We start from the raw sequence: 21,047 nt of genomic DNA on the forward strand, positions 1-21,047 counted from the left end.
TCCTTCCTTCCTTCCTTCCTTCCTTCCTTCCTTCCTTCCTTCCTTCCTTCCTTCCTTCCTTCCTTCCTTCCTTCCTTCCTTCCTTTATTAAATTTTTAAACCGCCCACCCCTGAAGGGCCAAACAGGCCAAACAATGTTACACACAGTGGCCGAAACAACATTACACATCATAAAATAACTTAAATTAAGCTAAAAACAGTTTACAGAGTTCATAAAACCTAGCAGCATCAGAACGGTAAAACAGTACAACAAATTATAAGAGTATGGCCTTAGAGACCAACAATATTTTTGGGGTATTAGCTTTAGAGAGTCAAAACTCCCTCAAATCTGACAAAGAAAGATTTGTCTCTCAAAAGCTCATGCCTCAAAGCTCAAATTTTGTTGGTCTCTAAAGTGATACTGGATTCAAATCTAGCTATTCTACCTCAACTCAAATCCTGAAAATTTTTAATTAAAATACAGTTCTAATCCATACCTTTGGTCCAAGAAGTCCTTCCCCAGGAGTTCCACGAGGCCCTGGTATTCCTTGAATTCCTTGCTCACCCTATTGATAATTAGGTCAGAAATGTTGTTATTTAATATTTTCTATCACAAATTAATCCTAATTATTACACGTTTGGTTTTAGGTATAAATTTTAAAAGAAAGGGAATTTTACTCAAGCTATTTTTTTGTCAATAAACTGATGTCAGAACACACTCTATGAATGTAATTATTCATCTTTCAGACTGAATTCTGCATTTGGGCATAATATCTTGCAATCCTTATTCCACCAGAGGATTCCACCAAACCTTGCTTCGCTTCTAAGATCTGATGAGATCAGGCTAGCCTGGGCCATCCAGGTCAGGGCAACTGTTACGTTTAGACTAGACCTAAGTGTTTCCTTCAGTTACATGTGATACCTTTGGTCCTTGGATACCTTCACCTGGAGGTCCTAGTGGTCCAGGTGGCCCTTGTCGTCCAACATTACCCTGAAGGGAAAAAGAACGTAGTTTCCTGAGAAATAAAGACCTGCAAAAATGTGATTTCATTTCACTTCTCAAAAAGATATGAAAGATATGAGAGACTCCTTGGCAGCAGCTGGCAGTCAATCTATCTTAAAACCCAGTCCTTGCCATATATAGTTAAAAGTATCGCTTTGATTTCAAGAAGGGATTTACTTCCACCTAAATATGCTTAGCTGTTTTGTTTAAAATGTTTATATGCTGCCCTGTCTCCTTAAATTCAAGATGGCTAACAAGGCAACATTGCCACTAAATAAAATACAAACATTAACAAATTGAAAACCATCCACAACATAAACAACTCAGCTAGATCTGAGTAATCAGTTGATCCTCCACTAAATGCTCTGAAATGAAACCATCTATGCTATAATCCACACATCATTTACTCCAACCCGTCAGTGCAGAAAGTGGATTGTGGACCAATGTCCTAATCTCGTAATTTTTAAAAATGAAGTTGTGGCTAGCTATTTAACCTAAGCAAAGGCAATGTACTTATGCAATGAGAACCAACAGCAGAAAAAGAATGTAACAACAAAAGCACATTGCATATAAAGGCTGCTGTGTGGTAATTACATTTATGTGTATTATGTATCAAACCTATATTCCAACACCCTTAAACTGCAGGCTGGAAACTGAGTAGCGAAGGCCGGTATCACCCGGGCCCACCCTGACCCTAATCTTCATGTGGAGATTGGGGGTGAACGAGTTGGGCTGGGCCTGCTCACAATCTCCACGTGAAGCTCAGGGGTGGGGCGAGCTTGCCAGTGTTCAACTATACCCCTGCCCCAACCTCTACAATTTGGGGTCAGGGCAGGGGCGTAACGAGGCAGCCCTGGGCAAACTGTAGCCCTGGGCAAAACCTGAGTTGGATGCCCCCCCCACCCCCATGGGCGGCCACTCCACCACAACCAAATTTCTTTTTGCACCAGGACATTGGTGCCTGCAGGGGGTGCATTTTTAGACATATCAGCACCAAAATTTCAGCATATCATCAGGAGACTGTCCTTATGCTACTCCCCAAGTTTGGTGAGGTTTGGTTCAAGGAGTCCAAAGTTATGGACTCCCAAAGGGGGTGCCCCATCCCCCATTGTTTCCAATGGGAGCTAATAGGATATGGGGGCTACAGATTTGAGGGTCCATAACTTTGGCCCCCCTGAACCAAACTGCACCAAACTGGGGGGGGGGGGTGCCATCATCTCCAGATGATACCCTGAAATTTTGGTGCCGATACATCCAAAAATGCACCCCTTGCAGGAACATCCTAGAAATTTGCCCAAGAATCTTTGTTCTGCTTTGAGTTTTCTGCATTGCTGTCAATGGGGGTTGCAGGCTGGGGGGGGCACATTTCTGAAGGCACAGTCTCAAAACTTTCAGGGTCTCATCAGGGGACTGCCCTAATGATACCCCCCAAGTTTGGTGCAGTTTGGTTCAGGGGGGCCAAAGTTATGGACCCTCAAAACTGTAGCCCCCATCTCCTATTAGCTCCCATTGGAAACAATGGGGGATAGGGGCACCCCCTTTGGGAGTCCATAACTTTGGACTCCCTGAACCAAACCTCACCAAACTTGGAGGGTAGCATAAGGACAGTCTCCTGATGATACGCCGAAATTTTGGTGCCGCTAGCCTAAAACCTGCGCCCCCTGCAGGCCAAAAAATGAAAACCACTAAAATACCCAAAAACGAACCCAGCATTTTGATGCCCCCCACAAGGTGATGCCTTGGGCAGCTGCCCACCTTGCCCAATGGGCATTACGCCAGTGGGTCAGGGTGCAGTTGTGGGGGGGGGAGGGCGGCAGCCCTGCAATGCACCCCAAGAAAGTGGCATCCAGGGCTCCAGCCCTTCCCTGCGCCCCCTGGGTGTAACTTCACTTAGGATGGCATTATTAGTCTTTAAGGTAGCATAAGCCTCCTCTTTCTAGAAGCAACAAATTAGATATCTCTCTGAAATTAATGAACATAGTTATTCATAAAATGCACAAAGTTTAAAGCAATTCAGCATAAAGAGGGATCTAATTCTAACTTACTTTTGACCCTGGAAGGCCTTCTCCTGGGGGGCCTGGGAGACCAACTGGTCCTCTGATACCTGGATCACCCTGAAAATTTAAATTTTCATGCTGTCACAATGTCCAGATTTACTCTATGCCAAACTCAATGAGCAAAGGAAGATTCAGGAGGAAAATGGAACACAATCACAATCCAAAGCCCTTCCCCTAACAATATAATCCCAATGTACAAGTACTTCAGAATAAATACCTTTGTTACAAAAGGTTTACAGTGCAGTCCTAAACAGAGTTATGCCTGTTTAGACCTATTAACTTTATTCCTATACAGAATTGCACCCTCTGAACTTAAATGAACTAGAAGGGTGTGATACTGTTTAGGATTGCACTGTTAGTCACTGCTACCTTCACCAACAAGAAAGGGAAAGAACATACAGGGAAATCATAGTCATAAGAACCTTATGTTGCTGATTGCATCTCCAAATCTCACACTGTTTTGACTGCCAGGTTTCCTCCAGTGATCAGCAGAGGGCATCAGTGCATGCACTGAGCTTTCTCTATTCACTGGATAACCATAACCAGCTTCAAAACTCTTGCCACAAATTGCACAAGTCATTCCTGGCAGCTTTCCTACTTTTCATGCCAGAATGTACTCTGTCAAATGGATGTGCTTCTGGTTTGTATACATGGTGTCAGTTAAAAAGTTCTGTGTGCAGAAGTTGCAGTGGCGTAGTGGTTAAGAGCAGGTGTACTCTGATCTGGAGGAACCGGGTTTGATTCCCTGCTCTGCCGTCTGAGCTGTGGAAGCTTATCTGGGTAATTCAGATTAGCCTGTGAACTCCAATACATGCCAGTTGGGTGACCTTGGGCTAGTCACAGTTCTTCTGAGCTCTCTGAGCCCCACCTACCTCACAGGATGTTCGTTGTGAGGGGGGGAAGGGAAAGGAGTTTGTAAAGGGGGGATTATAAATCCAACTCTTCTTCTTGTGTTTATCTCTCACATTCTAGATCAAGGAGTATAAATATTTTATCTCTGTGGTCTATCAGCTGCATAGCCATCTAATCCAGCAGTATAGGGGCTAGGAGTCAAAACTGGATCACGAGGCTAGGAGAGATGAGGGGGGAGGATTAGGGAGAGTTGGGAGATTAGGGGTCTGGGAAGCTCAATGGCTAGTTTGGGTTTGTCACAAGGGTAGTGTTTTGTGCGATGAACTAGTATCTAAGAAACCAAGGTTTAACTCCTAACTCTGCTATGGAAGCTCACAGGATGCCCTTGAAGTGGTTACTCTCTGTTCACCTATTATACTGCACAGGATGACTGGTTTTTGCCATTGGGAAAATATATATCCAAATAAATAAATGCAACCTGTTTCTCAACAATGCTGCATATTTAAAAATACATGAAAAATAAAACATACACTTGGTTGTTGTGGGTTTTCTGGGCTGCACAGCCATGGTCTGGTGGATCTTGTTCCTAACGTTTTGCCTGCATCTGTGGCTGGCATCTTCATAGGTGCATGTTACACACTGTGTCCACTGTAACACACTGTGTAACACACTTCTTTCAGTGATACACCTCTGAAGATGCCAGCCACAGATGCAGGCGAAACGTTAGGAACAAGATTCGACAATACATAAAACATACACTTTTTTTTAGTATTAACTGATGGGAGACTCTTGCATTTTATTGAGGAAAAGGCATCCTCTGAAAACAGCAGCAAGTTTAGAAGAACTAAATTTATGAAGAAACTCTTGCCAATTGCTGCAGGCACTGTGACTGCTGAACATCCATATGTATTTAACTGAGTTGAGTTACTTGCACACAGAGTATAACAGTGTGTAATAGACTTCCCTCTGTGATACACCTCTGAAGATGCAGAGGTGCACAGATGCAGGTGAAATGTTAGGAACAAGATCTACCAGACCACGGCCACACAGCCCAAAAACTGCACAACAACCAGCATGTGTTTTTGTAATTCAGTGCCACTAACAGATTGCCCCTGTTATTAGTTACTGCAATCCATTAGAGATACTAGATAACATTTCTTATATAGACTTATAGCACACTGTGACATTTTAATACAAAAAGCAAGACTAGAATTATTTTTAGGAAAAAACCTCACCCCTATGCACTAGCTAAGCAACCCTGCTAACAATATTAGTGTATTTATGGGAAGATGCTGCTACAGAATTAAACAAATCCCAACTAACAAGCACTGTGCTCCTCTGAAATGCATATGATAATCAACATGGAAATTAGAATTGTATATTTATAATTCAAATTAGTGGATTGTACCTTTGGTCCAGATAATCCAATCCCTTCAGGGCCTTGCTCCCCAGGTGCTCCTGGAAGCCCAGGAAGTCCCTGAAAATGGAAGGTGGAAAGAGTAACTGTTCATCTTTCTGACACAACATACATCCAATGATCCCTGTTATGGAAATGCCTTTGTTTAAACTTTTTGCAGCCCACAAAGGGATTAGTGGCATCAGACTTGCCAGCTAGATCAGCTCACCTGAGGCATGGGAGCATTCTATAGCTGCAGGCTGGAAACTTATCTGCTATTGCCTGGCATTGCTGAGGGAACCCGAAGCCACTCGGCTTTCTCCCGGCAGTTTCGCCAAGGGCTGCCAGGACTTGTAGGCAGCCCGCAAAGCGCATAGTGGCAGTGGGCATGCTGGCTAGATCAGATCTATAGCCAAGGCAAGGCATTGCAGGTTATGAATAATTAACGGCACTGACAATTAATGGTCAAAAGTGGCACACATGGGGCAAACTTCCCAAAAAGCAGGTCAGGCAATCCTGTTGTCTTGACAGAGGGAACCAGAAATGCCATTTGCAGCCACTCCTGCATGCTCACCTGCACCCTGGGGTCACCAGCAGTGTAAATAGAAAAAAAAATGGGTTCGTGAGAAACAAACTGAAGCATTTCCTCTCGGTCTAACTTAATTCTTTCATGGAAACAGGCACCCACGTGAAGGGAGAAACCGGGATAAAATAGATTCGGTTTTTAAAATACCGAATGTAACCCGGTATGATTATGCTGTGAAGAATCGTCCCATACTCAACCTCTTCCTCTCCATTTCAGTGAAAGGGAAATCCTGCATTCAAGATCCTGCAAGATCGCTTCAACTGGGAGTGAGTGGTGTGCGAGGAAAGGTGTGTGAAGGGAAAACACACAAGGCTGATGGCCATCCACCACATATAGAGAAGATGGAGAATAATGTCCAAACAGGATAATTAACTCATTGAAGGCAGCTGAAATATTATGCCTGACAGGGTGATTCTCTCTTACTCTCTGATCTTGCTCATCCTTCTTTTTCTAATCTCAGACAATCAAGTCTTTTGGATTATGAGGGACTTACAGCCCAATGGAATATAATTGCTAGTATTTACAGTGCCATCCCAAGCATAATTACATCCTTCTAAGCCCACTGACTTAGGTTGACAGGAATTAGTCCGTAAACAGTGCTTCAGACACAATATTTTTATATTTACTGTCGGGCCTGGAAATCCATCTCCCTTTGGCCCGAATGGTCCAGGTGGTCCTGGGTGTCCACGGTCGCCCTGTTGGCAAAAAGAAAATGCTTGCTTTTTTCAGTTTAAGGCATATATCTCAGAGGTGTACCAGCAGAAAATGGCACCTAGGGCAAGACCAATGTTTTCCGCGCCCCGCCCCCCCAATGTCCCCGGGCGCCAGTAGGAACATAGCTGTGGTTGGAACCTAGCCAATTGAAGGGCTTCACTTTTCGATGACTTAAAAGTTCCCATTCAGAATGTTCGAGTGCTAATCCCTCTTCCCTCATGAAACCATAGAGCTATGGGTCGGAGAGTCTGGAGGACTCAAGATAATTAAGGAGAGGAGACACTTTTTTCTACTGCTTTACAAGACGATTTCATACCCCCACCCCCCACTGGCCTCTCCAGATGGCGATGGCCTGGGGCGCTTCCCCAGAGAGGCTGGCAGCAAAGGGTCAATTTTGCGGGGGGGGGGGGGGAACGTAGCGCCTGGGGACATGTGACCACCCATGTCCCTCTGGCAGATATGTCACTGATATATCTAAATTACTTTCTGTTGTATTTGTTCACTTTAAGTTAATCTACCAAACTGATGATTACCTTAGCACCAGGAATCCCTATTCCCTGTTCTCCAATTGGGCCAGGAGGTCCAGGTAATCCAATATCACCCTTCAACAAAAATACACATGTATTACAGAATGTTGAAATAATTATATATTATATAAGACATGCAATGCAATCCTAATGTATACTCAAAATGTAAGTGTGTTTAGGATTGCATCCTTATTTGCTGTAGCATGTTTTCCACTTTTTTGTGTAACAGACAATTATTTAATTGAAAACTAGTTTTTTCATAAGTATTTACAGCTAAAACTTGCATAAGTAACTTGTACTTTGATTCTGAAATGCCTAAGAGGGATATCTAGTCAAGAAATTCTACAGGTTGGATCCAGTGTCTCCTGTTCATTAAATCAATGGTGCAGTTTGGTGATTTTAGACTTAACGGCCTTATGTGCTATTCCCTTTAGATGACAATCTGCATTTTAAACATGAAGAAGATACAGCTTGTTTTGCTCTTCCTGCTATGTCCATCAGTTAGGGCTCTTGATTTATGCCCCCAAATCTGTCCCTGATGAAGTTGACTCCAAGGATTCCTTTCTTTGACAAAGATTTCCTCCAATGGAGTAGGAATTTTGAAAAACATAGCAACCTACCATAGCTCAGGTTCAAGGCCAGAGGTGGGATCCAACCAGTTCTCACCACTTCTCTAGAAGTGGTTACTAATTTTTTTCTGAGTGCTGAGAAGGGGTTACTAAAGCAACCTCCCTGCCCAACAGGGACTGGAGGTGCGTGTGTGCGGCGGCGCCACTGTTTGAATCCCGCCACCATCGGAACCTGTTATTAAAATTTTTGGATCCCACCACTGTTCAAGGCCCTTTAATATTACATAATCCCGTAAACTATGTAGCTTGTAAATGTGACTCTACCTTGGTTAAAGTCACCACAGTGTCCAGTTGGTGTCTATATTACTGTGATGAACATGATAAAACAAGAGAAATACATCTGTTACCTTTGGTCCCATAATAGCTCGTCCTGGAACACCGGGCATTCCAAGACGTCCTGGAGCACCAGGTTCACCCTGCCAATAAGAAAAAGAGAATGTAATAACATTGGTAAAAATGGATTCTCAAGGTATTAAAAAGGGGTCCCCAACATGGTACCTGTGCGCACCATGATGCCTGCCAAACCTTTCCTCATGACTAAGGTGACCAAATGGTCACCTTTGTGAACCGGGACGGGCGGGTAGGCAGGCGGCCGCGCGCGTGGGAGGCTGCCGCACTGCCTTGCGCCCCAGAAGGCAGCGCGGCAGCCTTCCAAAAATCGGGGCACTTGAAAAAACCTGCGGGATGCGGGACTAATTGTTTTAAGGTGGGACTGTCCCACCAAAAGCGGGACGTCTGGTCAGCCTACTCATGACCGTCAAGTGTTTTGAAAGGGTGGTTGGGTCCTGGCAGGGCTTTTGCCCAGCAAGGGTTTGAATGGTTTTTGGAGATTTGGCTGGCTGTGTTGGCAGCCGGTGAGCACATTGCCAGCACAAAGGAGGGCGAGCCCCTTTAAAGTCTCGGTTCACCCCTCCTTTCTTCCGGTGATGCTAGCCCTCTCCAAGTGTGGCTCCCCTTTCCCTTCCACCCTTGCTGGGGCAGCATCAGTTGGTTTAGCTTCTCCCCACCCTGAGCAGCAACCGCTGAACTTGATGGAACTTTCATCCAGGTAGACATACACAGGATCACATTGTTATTTGCGCTGAACTCAATGTAACATTAGTTAGCTATGACAAATAATGTTGTTTTTAAGGGGGTTTAATCTTCATAAACATTTTTTCAACTGGGTTTTCAACTTTTTGTCTCTTCTCTTTCATGAAGGTTGGAATTCTCTTGTTTTTTACGTTTGTGTTGTTACTAGCTCCCTACCCAAAGTCTTAAGACATATTTTTACTCAATTTCCCTGCTCGACTGCTCTTAATTCTTTCTATCACTTAATGAAAGTATAGTTAATTTGCAGGATTGCTTCTTCATTATTCCCTGCACCCCAATGATCAGTTTATGAATTTTCAAACTTGGTTTTAAAGGGTTGTACAAACTATTACATTATATTAGTAGCATCCATGGCCTCTCCCAGCTACATGAATATTCTGGCATAAATGGGTCTAGGAAGGCACCTTTATGGCAAGGGTGGAGAGAAGGGGTAAAGTGCACAGTGAACAAACCCTGCTTGGATCCAATGTTTCCATGGACAGAAGGATTTTCATCTGCACAGTGTGATTTTCTTGTCTCCTTCCCTTTTGGGACAGCCCAAACTGCCCTCCGAAATGCTGCTTGGGAGGGTCCCCAACAAACAATGTTTTGGCTTGTTGTGGTGGTGGTGGTGAGAACAACTCATTGCACAGACAGACGTGGAAGTGTTCCATTGGATCAAAGCCATGGTCATGCTTTCACAAACAAACCAAGGTTTGTCATGACGACTGGATGCAGCCATAGACATTGAGAGCCAATATGGTGGAACTGTCTTCACCAGTGGGCACTCAGTTTGCCAAGCTGATACCAGCTATGGTAATACACAATAGTAATAAAATAATAATACTTTAGCTCCTGCAGGTCCAGCGACGCCAGTTGGTCCTGGTAGTCCACGTATACCTCTTTGACCTTGATCCCCCTAGAAAAAAATATTGTAAAGTTTTTTTCCTAGATAGCTTCTCAAATCAACATCATAGACTTTTTTTTTGGGGGGGGGGGTAAAAAGAGACTCCCTCCTTCCTCTTTCACCATTGGAAAAGCTGGTTGAATTCAAACCTATTACTTTATCATACCTGATGCTAACTATGAGCCTACTGATTAACACAACTTCTCTGCTTGAAATCACTCGGCTCCCTAAGTCAAACTACAATTGTTTGGTGAAATCTATAGGATGGATCCTAACCCCTGCTTCCATTTGCACCCTTCTTCGCCCATTGTGGAGGCAGTCCTCCACTGTGGGGTGCTTTTCTCTGAAGCTGGGTGTTTGTTAACTCACTGAAAGATGCTCGTCTTGCATGAGTGGAAGCTTCCAGATCTGGAGTAACGCTTTCTGGAGTGGTGGACCATGACCACAAAAGAAAGTACCTCAGCACAGGAAGAACCAAAGTTTAGACTCCAAGTCACTGTTCTAACACACAAGCTGCAGCTGCAATGCATTGTTTGACACTATAAAAGTGCAAACACCGGATCATTACTGACCCATGGGGTGACATAACATCACAGTGTTTACTAGGCAGTCTATGTTTACCGGATGATTTGCATTGTCGTTCCCAGTCGTTTATACTTTACCCCCAGCAGGCCAAATATTCATTCTACCGACCTCAGAAGAGAGGTTATGAGGAGAGGCTGCAGCGTTTGGGACTCTTTAGTTTGGAGAGGAGACATCTGAGGGGGGATATGATTGAAGGCTATAAAATTATGCATGGGGTAGAAAATGTTGAGAGAGAGAGATTTTTCTCTCTTTCTCACAATACTAGAACCAGGGGGAATACATTGAAAATGCTGGGGGGAAGAATTAGGACTAATAAAAGGAAACATTTCTTCACGCAACGTGTGATTGGTGTTTGGAATATGCTGCCACAGGAGGTGGTGATGGCCACTAACCTGGATAGCTTTAAAAGGGGCTTGGACAGATTTATGGAGGAGAAGTCGATTTATGGCTACCAATCTTGATCATCCTTGATCTGAGATTGCAAATGCCTCAACAGTCCAGGTGCTCAGGATCAACAGCCGCAGAAGGCCATTTGCTTTCACCTCCTGCATGTGAGCTCCCAATGGCACCTGGTGGGCCACTGCGAGTAGCAGAGAGCTGGACTAGATGGACTCTGGTCTGATCCAGCTGGCTCTTTCTTATGTTCTTATGTTCTTATGATGTAAGGCTGAGTCAACCTTGAGCTGGCTGCCTGAAACTGACTTCCATCAGAATTGAACTCAGGTAGTGTGAGAAGAGCTTTGATTGCAATTCTGTAGCTTACCACTCTGCGTCACAGGGCTCTCTCCCAGATACTATATGAGCACAATAAATCCATAAACACTTAGAAAAATGTCTTGCCTTTTCACCCTGTATCCCAATCCCAGGAGCCCCTTCTGAACCACGAAGGCCAGGCAATCCTGGTTCTCCCTGCAACAGACAGCAATAGAATATAGTTGTAGTCATTGTTTATACTATATTATAGGTGTGGTTTATATTGTACTGAGCTCTGTATCAGGAAGCATAGCTGATCTAACTGGGCTGAATGTCCATCATGAGCTCAGTAGGTTGCAGCACGTTGCCCTTTCTCCTAGCCTTAACCACCATTGACCACTAAGGTATAATAACCACTAAGGTATAATAATGCTAGCTTACTTTACTGAATTGGTGTGCAAACTACAGCAAGACAATATAGAGGCAGCATTATAGAAATGATAAGCACAAAACATATGTTCCTTAGCATACTGATGGATATTTCTGTGTTTGTGTGAAGTGCTATGAAGTTGCAACGGATGTATGGTAACCCAGCAGGGCTTTCAAGGCAAAAAACTAACACAGTGCTTGGTCGTTATTTTCATTAGTGAAGTAATGCCCTTTCCTCGTCTTAATTTTGAATTTACAGTCACATGAACACATGAAGCTGAATCAGACTCTTGCTCTATCAAGATCAGCACTGTCTACTCTGATGGGCAGTGGCTCTCCAGGGCAGGGGCGGAGCGAGGGGAAACTGTGCCCGGGGGAACATGTGCGTCCTGCACCCCTGCCGTGGTGCTGCCTGCCCCGCCCCTCCATGCCCCTCCACTCCCTGACCACGCCCCCCACCCCGTTGGCACTACACTACTGCTCCAGGGCATTAGGGAAAGGTCCAGTGTGGTGACAGCCAGTGTGGTATAGTGGTTAAGAGTAGGTGGATTCTAATCTGGAGAACTGGGTTTGATTCCCCACTCCTCCACCTAAATGGTGAAGGCTTATCTGGTGAACCAGATGTGTTTCCGCACACCTACATTCCTGCTGGGTGACCTTGGGCCAGTCACAGTTTTTCGGAACTCCCTCGGCCCCACCTACTTCACAAGGTGTCTGTTGTGGGGAGAGGAAGGGAAAGGAGCTCAAAAGTCACCTTGAGTCTCCTTATAGGAGAGAAAAGGTGGGGTATAAATCCAAACTCTTCTATTCATATCACACTCTACCTGATCCTAGCTGCAGATGTTGGGAATTGAACTGGTACCTCCAACATGCTAAGCAGATGCTTTACTATGAAGCTGCAGCTGTTCCCCATTCAAATCACTACTCGTGGTTATACAATATCTGCCCAATTCTTTATGTACATTAGATGATTAGAAGAATAATTTGGATTTATACACCACTTTTCTCAACTGTAGGGTTCTCAAAGCGGCTTATAAATTCCTTCCTTTTCCCTCCCCAAACAGACACCTTGTGAGGTAGGTGGGACTGAGAGAGTTCTGACAGAACTGTGACTAGCCTAAGACTACCTAACAGTCTCATGTGTAGGAGTGGGGAAACAAACCTGATCCACCAGATGAGAGTCTGCTGAGTGGGGAATCAAACCCGGTTCTCCAGATTAGGGTCTACCGCTCTTAACCGTTATACCACACTGGCTCTATCACAGTTCACTATTTTTTCACCATCGAGTCACAGCTGACTTAGAGCGACCCCAAAGGGTTTCTAAACAAGAGACATTTGGAGGTGGTCTACCACTATATCCCTCCGTGTATTTCTTGGAGGTATCCCTTCCAAATACTAACCAGGATCGACCCTGCTTAGCTTCTGAGATCTGACAAGAGCCGGTTAGCCTGGGCTATCCAGGTCAGGGCCAGTTCGCTAATCGCTGACCATAAATGAAAGTAGCCATTTGTAAGGCCATTTATTTCCTGGAAAAGTATTCCCTTCGTAGAAACTTTAGCAAACTTAGAAACAAACCTTTTGTCCTGGTGCACCGTCTTCTCCTGGAAGGCCAGGTAGGCCTGCCAGCCCTGAAGAACCTGGTTCCCCCTAAAGCAAATAAGAAATGGAGAAACTGGATATTAGTCCAGATCTAGAAATCTCGATGAGCATACCTGGAATTGAGCTTGAACCAGGCACACAGTCCCCAGTACCGGATCTCTGAATACAGCTCCTCTATTTCCAGAAATGTGGCTTCACCAATGATAACATGGAAACGAGTGGCTCTTTAAAAACACACTTGTTTGATTTGCTAGCATTAACTGTTGTAATTAAAATCTGTCATATTAACAGGGAGAAAAGAAGATTCTTCCCCACCAGTTTCACTCTCCAGCCTTTCTGTGGGCCTTTCCCCACTTACCTTAAGCCCCGCGCTACTTGAGGAGAGTAGCGCAGGGTCCACCGGCACTCCCCACGAGAGGGGCAGCGACAGCGCAGCCGCCACGATGCTGCCGCTGTCACGCCCCCTCAGCGCGCGGCATCTCTGGCGGTCTTGCAAAGGGCGCCTTTTGATGACCCCGCGCAGCACAGGGTCGTGGGGACGCCGGGGCGCGTGGCATAGGGGGGATAGGGGAGAGTGGGGAAAGGCCCTAAGTTACTATAAAAATACTCCATTTAATTCCCCTTCTGGCTCTTCCATTTCCACAGAACTGCTAACGAAGCTCCCATGAATCTGTAACAGAATTGCCCCTTTAAAAGTTCAGTATAGAAGTGGCTGACACTAAATTGCAAAATTCAACATGTGGAATAAAGATGTCAATGACTTTTGGATGTGCTAAAATAAAAGTTGAGAGGAAGGGAAGGCTGAATCCAAACTCTTTCCCTTCCTGATGGAGGGGGCTTGAATCCAGGTTTTTCATCCCCTATTGCTCTTCTAAATTCACAGTAAAGATCCATTCTAAGATCCATTCTCAGTAGCAACTTGTGTTTCAGCATGACTAGATAACATGTGCACAATGCCATACCAGGGAGTCTGTTGCTGATGTACCTATCCTTGGATTGAGGCTATGATCTACTGCTGAGCGAGAGAACAAACTAGTTTCTTAAACTGTATTCCCTTTTTATTTGGAAATCCAGTTACAATGTGATTTTAAAATAATCGGAGTGGGAAGGCTTATAAAAGCATCAGAATTAAATCTTACCTTTGCACCAGGTTCTCCAAGACCCCTTTCTCCAGGAGCGCCAGTTTCTCCTGGCAAACCTTGATCACCCTTAAACAAAAAAGCTAAAAAGCATTAACAACATAAAGATACATATAAACATTTTGCTCAATGTCTTTTCATTCCCATAGAGGCAACAGCAACAATCTCAGTTTAAGCCGCTGGCCCATTATGCATGGAGTGCTTTCTTTGGGGCTCTTTGCTCTGCAGTGGGGTCATTGTGGAATCTCCTTGAGTCTCTTTGTTTACATGTAAGCAGGTGCCCCACTGGTTACATCTTGCCTGTCCCCACTTCTGGGTCACTCCCAGTTGTTGCAAGATTGCCAGATATGTTTTTAAAGCCTTCTGTCCTTATACATAATTGCCTAAGGAATGGAATGTCTCACAATGAATCCCCAGCTAGTGAGCATGCAGGACTCACTAAGTGATTCCTGAGTGCCCATTGGTGGGCAACATTCCATCCTGTCCCAGCCTGCCTTCTCCTGACCCAGGAGCCTCCCACGGACCCAAACAACAAACTGGCATGCCGGGGCAGCAGCTGGTCACCAACCGCTGCCCTGCCAAGTCCGCCCCAAGCCTCCCCAATGCATCCTCCCCACACCTCAAACAACCCTCAGGACATACCTGACAAGGACAATAAGTGCTGGCCTCAGGTAAGTCTAGCTGGGGCTGGTCTTGTGCCGCTCTCCTGGGGGAGGAGGGAGGGGGAAAGGGTCCCCCACCTGCTCTCTCCCCCACGTCTAGAGCCCATTTTATTTTAATTTAGTATTTTTATATTGATATTTTTGTGTTATGTTGATATTGTACTTCTCGTAAAGAGCCAGTCATAGATCCCCTGGAAATGCCCATGAAGAGTGAGGCAGAGAAAGACCAAAAGCAGCAGAAACCCCAAAGCGAGGGGTAACATTGGGGTTTCCCTGCTCTCACTTACTGTGGGGCTTTCAGGATCTGCAGTGACGTAACACAGAGGGTATCTGCAAGGAACTCTCTGCCCCAAAGAAAACATTCCCTCACTGTGGGGCAGAACAGTGTATAATCAGCCACTGAATGCATGGCAAAATTCAAATTCTTACAATATTACCATTGTTAAAATCACTGTTTGACACCTCAGTAGAATCAATATTTCTAGGTCTAACAGTGCATTCCTAAGCACCTTCCTGGCAGTAAGCCCCACTGGACAGATTCTGTTTAGGATTGTTCTCTTGATTTGGTTAGATCTTGAGAAAGATCACAGCTAGAGGTACTCAACTGTTGGTCAATGGCTCCCCAAAAGCTGCTTTTTAACCAGCATAGAAGCATCTTCAGATTTATTGTCAGCATTCTTAGGACTGAGGATGAGTTCACACAGGATGTTGATCATTCAGTGATTGCCATATCAAGTGGTGATGTGCAGGCATGAATGATCCACTGTAAATCAGCTGCCAAGCAAGAGTTGGATCTAACCTCCCATTCGGAAAACACAGAAGATTTTCCCTCCTTTCTTTCCTCCAGCAACATGATGCAACATCCCATGGCAAGATGCGGAAGGAAAGTCAGCCTGCCCCCTTCCCCAAACACTGTTACCACAAACAGACACAGTCCAGGGAAGGTACTATTTGGCCTGTTTATACTACTGTTGGCCAAGAAGCCCATCCCCCTGACTTTTTCTGTTCAGGTAACAATGCAAGGTGGAGACATGGACATTCTTTCTTACCTTCACTATGGTCTGAACCAGAACCAGAACGTGAACAACATATTGAGGAGAATACACAAATCGTGTATGACTGAGATTGAGTTCATACATCTGTGCTCCCCCACCCCCCATGAACTCTGCCTTAAGGAAATCAACCCTAAATCCCAAAATAAGAATAAGCCAACTTTAAAAAGTCATATTTAGCATTAAAATCAAGGAGATGGTTCAGTTACAGTTGAATTTTCTCACCTTTGGTCCAGCTAACCCCTGTCCTGGGGGCCCTCTTGGCCCTGGTGGGCCTTTTGGGCCTTCTACTCCCTAGAAAAAAAAAGTCAGAACATTCATCTGGTAGAAATGTTTTACTCAGTGTAACATCTTTTTAAAAAATGCCTTACACACCAAAACTCACCTTCTCTCCTTGAATTCCAACACCGGGCAATCCAATGGGCCCAGGCAAACCAGGAGGGCCAATTTCACCCTAACAAAACAAATTTGGATGCTTTTTACTGTGTTCCAATGCACAACAATCCAGTAAATAGTTTAATCTTCATTAGGTACCAGTCGACATAGTCCCTCTGAAGCTAATTGCATAGCCTCACAAGCATATTCTATATTTTCTAAGGACACGTTTAGTAAACTTTATGCTTACCAACTTAATGGCAGTAAACAACACGTACAGTCTCTGCTTTTTTTCCCTTCCAGAACTTAACTTTCCCACAGACTCAAACGCTTTTTATTTCACCTCACGTTTTACACTGGGGAGATGTTAAAATGGACTGGGGATAATTTATTGGCCATCCATCTATCTGCAAACTACAGTATTGTTCAATGGCTATTGAAAAAAGCAAATTATTTTTGCTTCATTAGCTCCTTTGTGAGTAGTATCGGTCACAGAGCATTCTGTTTTATTTAGACTGTATAAATTCCCTGACATATTTACTGCTTACCTTCTCACCCTTGATGCCAATGCCTGGTTGCCCCCGAGGACCTTTTGGGCCATCAAAACCACGATCTCCCTATACAGAGAAAGGAAGTTAAATCTCATTTAACAAACATGATCCATACTTTCATCTTAGATCCTGTTTAGTTCAAATGGAGGGGTTGTGGAGAGCAGATTGGAACCAGACTAAATTGTCAAATGGGAAAATTGAACTTGCTTGTCTTCCTCCTACCACTGCAGTTCTTTGATTTCCACAAAATACTGTCCTCCAGGGAACTATGGGACCCTGACACGAAGGGGGTTCTGCAACAGGAAGGAGGAATTGGTAGAACTTGCCAACTTAGTTTGGATCCAACCCAATGTAATGTGTAATTCAAAGTACTAAGAATGCAAAGAAAATGCCTGGAGTTGTGTTTTGGTTTTTTTTGTATATCAAAGAAGTTTTTCCCCCAATTATTTCACCATTTCATTTGTGATAAATGAATCAATGTTTTATCTTCTTTCCATTTCAAATATGTTTGATCCAGTTCTGAACTTGGCACATCAGTGGGAAAAAAACTCAACGCACATCACATATAAACACAGATCCCCAGATGGACAGAAATGTTGGTAGATGGAAAGCTGAAGAGACCTTCTTAAATATAAAGTCTCACATCATGAGCAACTTGTTCCATAATCAAGGTCTGTTAGATGAAAGAAGGAATACCATCTTTCCAGTCTCCCAGAGGTTTTGGGAAGATAGGAATGATGACTGCACATCTGGGATTGCCATAGAACGGAAACTGAAGGATTTCTTTTTACGTTTCAGCTCTTCCTATTTGGAAATGACAGTGGCTTAATAATTTAAAAAAACAAGCAATGGACCTTCGAGGGCCATTGATTTAAAGAATACATTCCTTTAAAATAATAACTCTTTATACCTTTGGACCTGGGAGACCTTCTCCTGGTGATCCTCTTTCTCCCTGAATACCTTGTGGTCCTTGAGGTCCCTACAATGATATTTGTAGAAAACAAGTCAGGAAGAAATCAGAGTTGCTTTGATCTTGACACATCTTCGTGGCTTGGAGCCTCGTTGCAACCTGTCCCAAACTGCTGTAGGAATAGTATATTCATGAGACATCAAGGAGATAAATATGCATGGCAGTCATTAACAAGTTATGCGGGATCACACTAGCAGTCTTTTTGTCTTTCTTTCTGGCCCCAGCATCACTGACAAAAAGATTCGAAAAGACTTTGCAATGTGGGGGTTTGCCCTTGCAATAATTCAACCAAGCAATCAAACATGAGCTCAGCTTCGACAAAAGATAATTATAGGATCACTTGCACGCTTCAAGTTAAACAAGAACGTAAGGTTCCCCCTGAAGAAGTTTAGAATTAGATTCAGAGACAGCCCAATCCAAATGGGGGGAGTGAAGAGTGGCAGCCAGGGATGGTGCCGCAGCGCCACCTCCAAAGAAACCATCTTCTCTCCTTAGGAAGCCCATTACAGGAATGACTTACGCTACCCCTGTAAGTCTGCACCACAAAAAGGAGGAGTTCCCAGATCATTCTGCCCATGGGAACACCCCCAGGCCATCCCCACCAACACGGGCATGAGCCCTGATGTGGAGGGGCACCAGCACACACGGCAGTTTCCTGCTGCCAGCAGAATAGCCCCTCTGCCAGCGTATTTGCCCCAATACCAGCAGAGTTAGCACCCACATTGGTGCAACCCTGTGCTGCTTCCAAGGTTCTATTTGCTTCCCCCCACCTCCAAGTCAGGCCCTTTCCCCACTTACCTTAAGCCCCGCGCTACTCTCCTCAAGTAGCGCGGGGTCCTGGGGCACTCCCCACTACAGGGGCGGCGACAACGCAGCCACCCCGACGCTGACGCTCTCGCGCCCCCTCAGCGCGCGGCATCCCTGGCGCTCCTCAAAAGGCGCCTTCTGATGACCCTGCGCAGGGCGCAGGGTCGTGGGGACGCCCAGGCACGTGCCAGAGATGTCGCGCGCTGAGAGTAGCATTCAGCAAAGGTAAGTGGGGAAACGCCCTCAGTATTTTCTCAAGCATGCTCGTTTTTCACACCATCTTGTCTGTTGAGGAATCTCCCACGTGCCGCAGAGTATTGTGCTGACAAAGGTCTATATAAGACCCATACTCGCATACGGAGCTGATCGTAGTGTCACCCCATGGAGAACAGGACACACCTCTATGGCACCCCAAAATGAAATCCCAGTTCCATTATACCCTTCCCTGAACAGGAGCTCTGAGGTTTACTGCAAAGGAGAGCTGTTAGGAGTATTCTTTCCTGATAGATTCCCTCAAGGGGATTCTCCCAACAGAAATACATACCGGTAAACCTGGTTCTCCAACCCCTGGTGGGCCAACAGGACCTGGTCTTCCCGTTATACCAATATCTCCCTTCAGAAAAAAAAAACCAAGTCATTTTTTATTTGGCCAGAATGCAATTTTTTTTAAAAAAAATCCTTAATGATAAAGAAATAAAGCAAGTCTTTTTCTAGGATTAATCACTATTTTGAAACAGCAGTTGAAGCAAATATCCAGTTTCGGTGCTGATAATTGTACCAAGAGCTAACTGTGAAGTGTTGGGTGTCTTTGTTTTAAAAGAATGATATGAAAGTATTTGAACTGCATCCAGAATACCTTTCAGGTATCACAAAGACATCGTTTATTCTTCTAAGTTATAATCCAGTCATATATTATTTCAGCAGCTTCCCTCCCACCCCTTTTTGTTGGGTTGTCAGGTATGCTACATGATTGGCATTTTTTACCTTTGGGCCAGGTAATCCTACTCCAGTTTCTCCAGTTAATCCAGCAGGGCCAGGGAGGCCTCGTTCGCCCTGAGGGAGGGGGAAGAAAACTCGCTTTTAATTTTTTTAGGCTTTTATGGAAAATAGATTTGCGTCTGTTGTCTAGAATGTACATGTTTACAGATGTGCATAAAAATGACAACTAACTTGACGAGAAAGAACTTATGCTAATGCAAACTGAGAACAGAACAGAATCCAAACTGCAGTGGTCTACCGGTCTGATTAATTATATGATGGACGATTGTTTTCATGGAGGGAGGTTAAGAAAAATGAAATGTAGCAAAAATGGGGAGGGGAAGACATGGATTAAAATGGTAAGCTGGAGGAGAAAGAACTGCTCAAACTGAAAGTGTTAAAGACATCCACACATGCATTTATTCAAGTTTCTGTCCCATTCACATATAAAATTAATACAACAGAGAATCTGAGCGTGTGCAATAATGAATATGACCAAAACAAATACAAATTGAAAATGTAAAAAAATCCACATCTTTAATGCTGGGATCCAGGAACTGGATCCAATAGAGTGTTTTCATGGATGGAAGGACTAGCTGAGCTTTAGAGACAGCTGAGCTTTAGAGACAGGGCAGGGGATGAAAACGACATTGTGTGAAGAAGAAGAAGAAGAAGAAGAAGAAGAAGAAGAAGAAGAAGAAGAAGAGGAGGAGGAGGAGGAGGAGGAGGAGGAGGAGGAGGAGGAGTTTGGATTTATATCCCTCCTTTCTCTCCCGCAGGAGACTCAAAGGGGCTTACAATCTCCTTGCCGTTCCCCCCTCACAACAAACACCCTGTGAGGTGGGTGGGGCTGAGAGAGCTCTGAAGAGCTGTGACTAGCCCAAGGTCACCCAGCTGGCGTGTGTTGGAGTGTACAGGCTAATCTGAATTCACCAGATAAGCCTCCACAACTTAAGCGGCAGAGCTGGGAATCAAACCCGGTTCCTCCAGATCAGAGTGCACCTGCTCTTAGCCACTGCTCTTAGCCACTACGCCACTGCTGGTCCCTGGTGAGTTATACCATAGAGTTTTCATGGATAGCCACAGCATCGCTGAAAATAGTTACATCACATCCAGGTTTTGTCATGCAACGTGTGATATAATTTCTGCTCCTGGAACTTTTTCACAGGTCTAGGAAGCAGAAGCGGGAGCGCAGACGCACCAGCACAAGCCCTCCCTTCAGAAGTGGCCAACTGGTAAACCTAGTCCACTCACACTGACTGTCTTGCCTGCACCCAGAGGCGTAGCTTCAAAGGGGCGGGGTGGGGGTGTGACGCACCGGGGGGCGTGCCCCTGTGGGGGTGGGGTGAGGACGTGGTGGGGGTATTCTGGGGGCATGGTGGGGGCGTTCTGGGCAGGATGGGGACGTTCTGGAGCGCGACGGGGGGGCAGAGGATGCACCACTGCACTGGGCGCTTTCCCCCCTTGCTATGCCTCTGCCTGCACC

The 21,047-nt window shown here is 44.9% G+C and overlaps 1 protein-coding gene across 2 annotated transcripts in view; it reads right to left on the minus strand.

Annotated features, from left to right (window-relative positions):
• The window catches only part of LOC125427466 (collagen alpha-1(XXVIII) chain-like), a 55,009-nt gene that overhangs the window by 14,447 nt on the left and 19,515 nt on the right, over positions 1-21,047 (minus strand). For both annotated transcript variants that reach the window (XM_048486940.1, XM_048486939.1), the window contains exons 12-28: positions 19,568-19,636; positions 19,128-19,196; positions 17,717-17,785; positions 16,804-16,872; positions 16,266-16,334; positions 16,106-16,174; positions 14,167-14,235; positions 13,004-13,075; positions 11,147-11,215; positions 9,662-9,733; positions 8,091-8,159; positions 7,121-7,189; positions 6,500-6,568; positions 5,300-5,368; positions 3,028-3,096; positions 902-970; positions 477-545 (exon numbers count right to left, since the gene is read on the minus strand). In XM_048486940.1, coding sequence (XP_048342897.1) covers positions 477-545; positions 902-970; positions 3,028-3,096; positions 5,300-5,368; positions 6,500-6,568; positions 7,121-7,189; positions 8,091-8,159; positions 9,662-9,733; positions 11,147-11,215; positions 13,004-13,075; positions 14,167-14,235; positions 16,106-16,174; positions 16,266-16,334; positions 16,804-16,872; positions 17,717-17,785; positions 19,128-19,196; positions 19,568-19,636 — 1,179 coding nt within the window. The remainder of the gene's footprint in view (positions 1-476; positions 546-901; positions 971-3,027; positions 3,097-5,299; positions 5,369-6,499; positions 6,569-7,120; positions 7,190-8,090; positions 8,160-9,661; positions 9,734-11,146; positions 11,216-13,003; positions 13,076-14,166; positions 14,236-16,105; positions 16,175-16,265; positions 16,335-16,803; positions 16,873-17,716; positions 17,786-19,127; positions 19,197-19,567; positions 19,637-21,047) is intronic.

Source organism: Sphaerodactylus townsendi, linkage group LG02 (assembly GCF_021028975.2).
Source record: "Sphaerodactylus townsendi isolate TG3544 linkage group LG02, MPM_Stown_v2.3, whole genome shotgun sequence".
Taxonomy (NCBI): Eukaryota; Metazoa; Chordata; class Lepidosauria; order Squamata; family Sphaerodactylidae; genus Sphaerodactylus; species Sphaerodactylus townsendi.